The 3,196-nt window shown below is 26.1% G+C and overlaps 2 protein-coding genes across 2 annotated transcripts; one reads left to right on the forward strand and one right to left on the reverse strand.

Annotated features, from left to right (window-relative positions):
- Nucleotides 1–41: 41 nt before the first annotated feature.
- Chro.80464 (hypothetical protein) lies at nt 42–284 on the forward strand. Its single annotated transcript, XM_660179.1, has 1 exon — nt 42–284. The coding sequence occupies one exon, from the start codon at nt 42–44 to the stop codon at nt 282–284; it is 243 nt and encodes an 80-aa protein (XP_665271.1).
- Nucleotides 285–293: 9 nt separating this feature from the next.
- On the reverse strand, nt 294–842 carry Chro.80465 (clathrin assembly protein AP19). Its single annotated transcript, XM_660180.1, has 1 exon — nt 294–842. The coding sequence occupies one exon, from the start codon at nt 840–842 to the stop codon at nt 294–296; it is 549 nt and encodes a 182-aa protein (XP_665272.1).
- Between the last annotated feature and the right edge of the window lie 2,354 nt (nt 843–3,196).

Consider the following 3,196-nt stretch of genomic DNA (forward strand, 5'->3'; position numbering starts at 1 on the left):
CAAATATAGGTATAATACCTGGCCATATAAGTGGTAATGAAATGCATAAGGTTGTAGAGAAAGTATTATCATCTAGAGAAGAATATTTACCAAAAGAATTACCAGTTACTTACAAATATCCAAAATCATTATCATTTCCAGGATATATTGAAACTTTATCAATGTGTATAGCTAAGGGTATAGTAAATAAATTATCAGGATCATTATGGAGTGAGGGAGATATAAGAACAGAAGTTATTGAACATTTGGTATTATTTAATTTATATGATACATCAAGAATATAGAAAATATTATTAAAATAGAGCACCAGCTCTTTTAGCAGCATTAACAGCTGATAAAGCAATATTAGGTGTGGAAATACTAACTCCAACAGAACTTCCATTTAATATAATATTACCATGATCTTTATTTTCATCCATCATGGAATCTTGTGTAGAAATAACTCTTAATGCAGCTTTTTTACTGCTTTCTTCAATTTCACCAGCAAGAATAATTTCATCCAGAATAAAATAAGCTTTGTGGAAATTGAATATAAGATCAAGTTCACAAACATTTCCAAAATATCGATCAAGTACTTCAACATAATGATGTATAATTTCAAGAGCAAGAAGTTCATTATCATTTTTATCAATACAAGCAACAAAATAAAGGCTTGCATATCTTTTAACAACAAGTGTGTGCCCTTTCCAATCGATAAAATTACATAATTTACCTTGTCTATTAATGATCATTTGCGTAACTTCTTTGATAAATCTTTTACGTTCTGATTGTTGATAAGATGAATACCATTTTTCCAATCTAGTTTTGCCTTGTCTGCTGATAAGTAGAAAGAACCTGAACATAATTACTTTAAAAGAAAAGATACATATGTATTTATATGTATCTTTTTTTTTTCTTTTTAAATCAAGTATGATTAATAAATAATAATTATGAATATAAATATATTTTCAATATTGGGTATAATATTGAATTAAGATGAAGAAGAGGGGAAGAGATAAGATTGAAAATTTTAAAAATATATATATATAAATGGATAATTAGGTTAGTCTTGGTTTATAATTAATAATATTATGTATAATATATTAATATATACGATCTTTGAGTATTCTTCTTTTTCTTTCTTTAAATAAAATAATAATAAATAATTGAATGAATTATTTCAAGAAGTAAAATTCAATGTTGAATGATGGGTGGGGGGCAAAAAAAAAAGGAATATAAAACTCAATTGCAATTAATTAGAAAGTGGGGAAGGAAAAATAATAAATAAATTACATGGGAAAAAAAAATAAATTTGAGAGAATATGGCGCCATATTTATTTACTCTTAAATCTAATTTAATATTTTTATTAAGAATATAAAACATGTTATATTTAATTAAAATTTCTTTTTTTTTTTCCTGAGAAATGTTCAAGAATTAATATCGTTTATTTTATTTTAAATTTATTACACCAGTTATAGGGCTTAGGCGGGAACATTTTAAGACACGAGTTTGAGACGGAATTAGGTCAGAATGAATAATTAAGGAATAATAAATGATATAAAATAAAAAAGTAGTAAGGTAATAAATGTAATATACAAAGCAATAAATAAATTATTAAAAAAAACAGGCGGTAAATTAAAGGTTGTATATTTTGAAAAAAAAAGAGCAAATGTCACAAGGGAGTTTTAATTAATTAAAACAAAACTTACATTAATTTAAGAATGGGCTACAGCAAGGTTTACAATTCACATCCAAAGACTTACGGTCAAGGCAGCAGATGTTGCCGTGTCTGTTACAATCATCATGGCTTAATTAGAAAGTATTCACTGAACATTTGCAGACAATGCTTCCGTGAAAGAGCAGAAGCAATAGGATTCCACAAATATAAGTAAATTAGTATTTTATATTGGATTGTATTCTGAATTAGTCTTCAGATCTGTAATATTGTTGAGTCTTCGTTAAAGTACGGTTTACTGGTCTAAAATGTTTATTGCGTGGAGTCTATTGAAAGTTTTGAACAAGAATAATAAATATGAAAGTTTGTAGAAAAGAGACTTTGACCAAAGAAACAGAGCTAATGATGATGGTATTTTGTATACAGTATATGTGAATTTGATTTAGATAAGGGTATAATCATATGATGTTACCTGTTTTTTTTTTTTATATTTATATTGGATAACTAGTATTAAAGGTTTGAAGATTTTAACATATATGTATAGATTTATCAGGACTTAGCAATTAGATTTTGATTAGGTTCCTTATTTAAGGATTATTTAATCATTTTTTAATATGAAGTTACACCATTTATTTTCTCATTAAAGATGACAGGAGTTGAGGAAATGAGTTTTTGAAGTACTTATTTTTGTCTTTTTATTTTGTTAAGTTTTACTTAGCAATTCTACCGGTTATAGATAGTTTAAAATTTGGATTAAATATGTGTTTTTTTAATGGCATTAACTTTATTTCCTCGTTCGTGGTTTTTTTTTTTACAAAATTAATATTTATTTTTGATCCTAATAGACGAGAATATAACTCAAGAGAAATGAGATTGGGTTAATTTTTTTCTTATTCTCATCTTAACTTGTACATTATATACTGAGAAGCAATGAATAATTAATTAACAGAATGAGTAAAAGAATACTTTAAGCTCAATTCCAGAAATAAATATATCATAAATATTGATGTATTATAAGATTAAAATAAAAGAAGTAGGTACGTTATAAGAAGAGGAAAAAATGAATTTATGATTTATTTGTATTGTTTTCCATGTAAAATAATTACTAAATAAAATTAAATTTTGGCAAGCTTTGGCGCCAATTTTAAGTGTAATAAGATTATTAAATACCCCTCAAAGTAATTGCTTTTCCTTACAGCGGATTTAAAAATAAGCAAGAGATATTGTGAGCAGCCTAAGGAAGAGAGAATTAAAGATAATTAGGTACAAATAGTAGAGGGTCTTGTGTATTCTCTTTATTCATAAGGAAAAACTTAAGAAATTAAGTTTGAGAAAAATAAAAGTGAATAATAATAATCTGCGATTGGTAGGAAGGTGAGGATAAACATGGAAAAGAAGAAGAACCAAGATAATATAGAAAAGACTCAAGAAGCTACAACAAAGCAGAATGTGGAGAATACTGTTGTAGTTGATAAGTTTGTTCTTGAGTTAATTTCTTCAATGGATTTAATAAAAAGAGGTGTTGAGTCTGCAGATCAAAG

Source organism: Cryptosporidium hominis, assembly GCF_000006425.1.
Source record: "Cryptosporidium hominis TU502 chromosome 8 CHRO018139, whole genome shotgun sequence".
NCBI classification, from domain to species: Eukaryota; Apicomplexa; class Conoidasida; order Eucoccidiorida; family Cryptosporidiidae; genus Cryptosporidium; species Cryptosporidium hominis.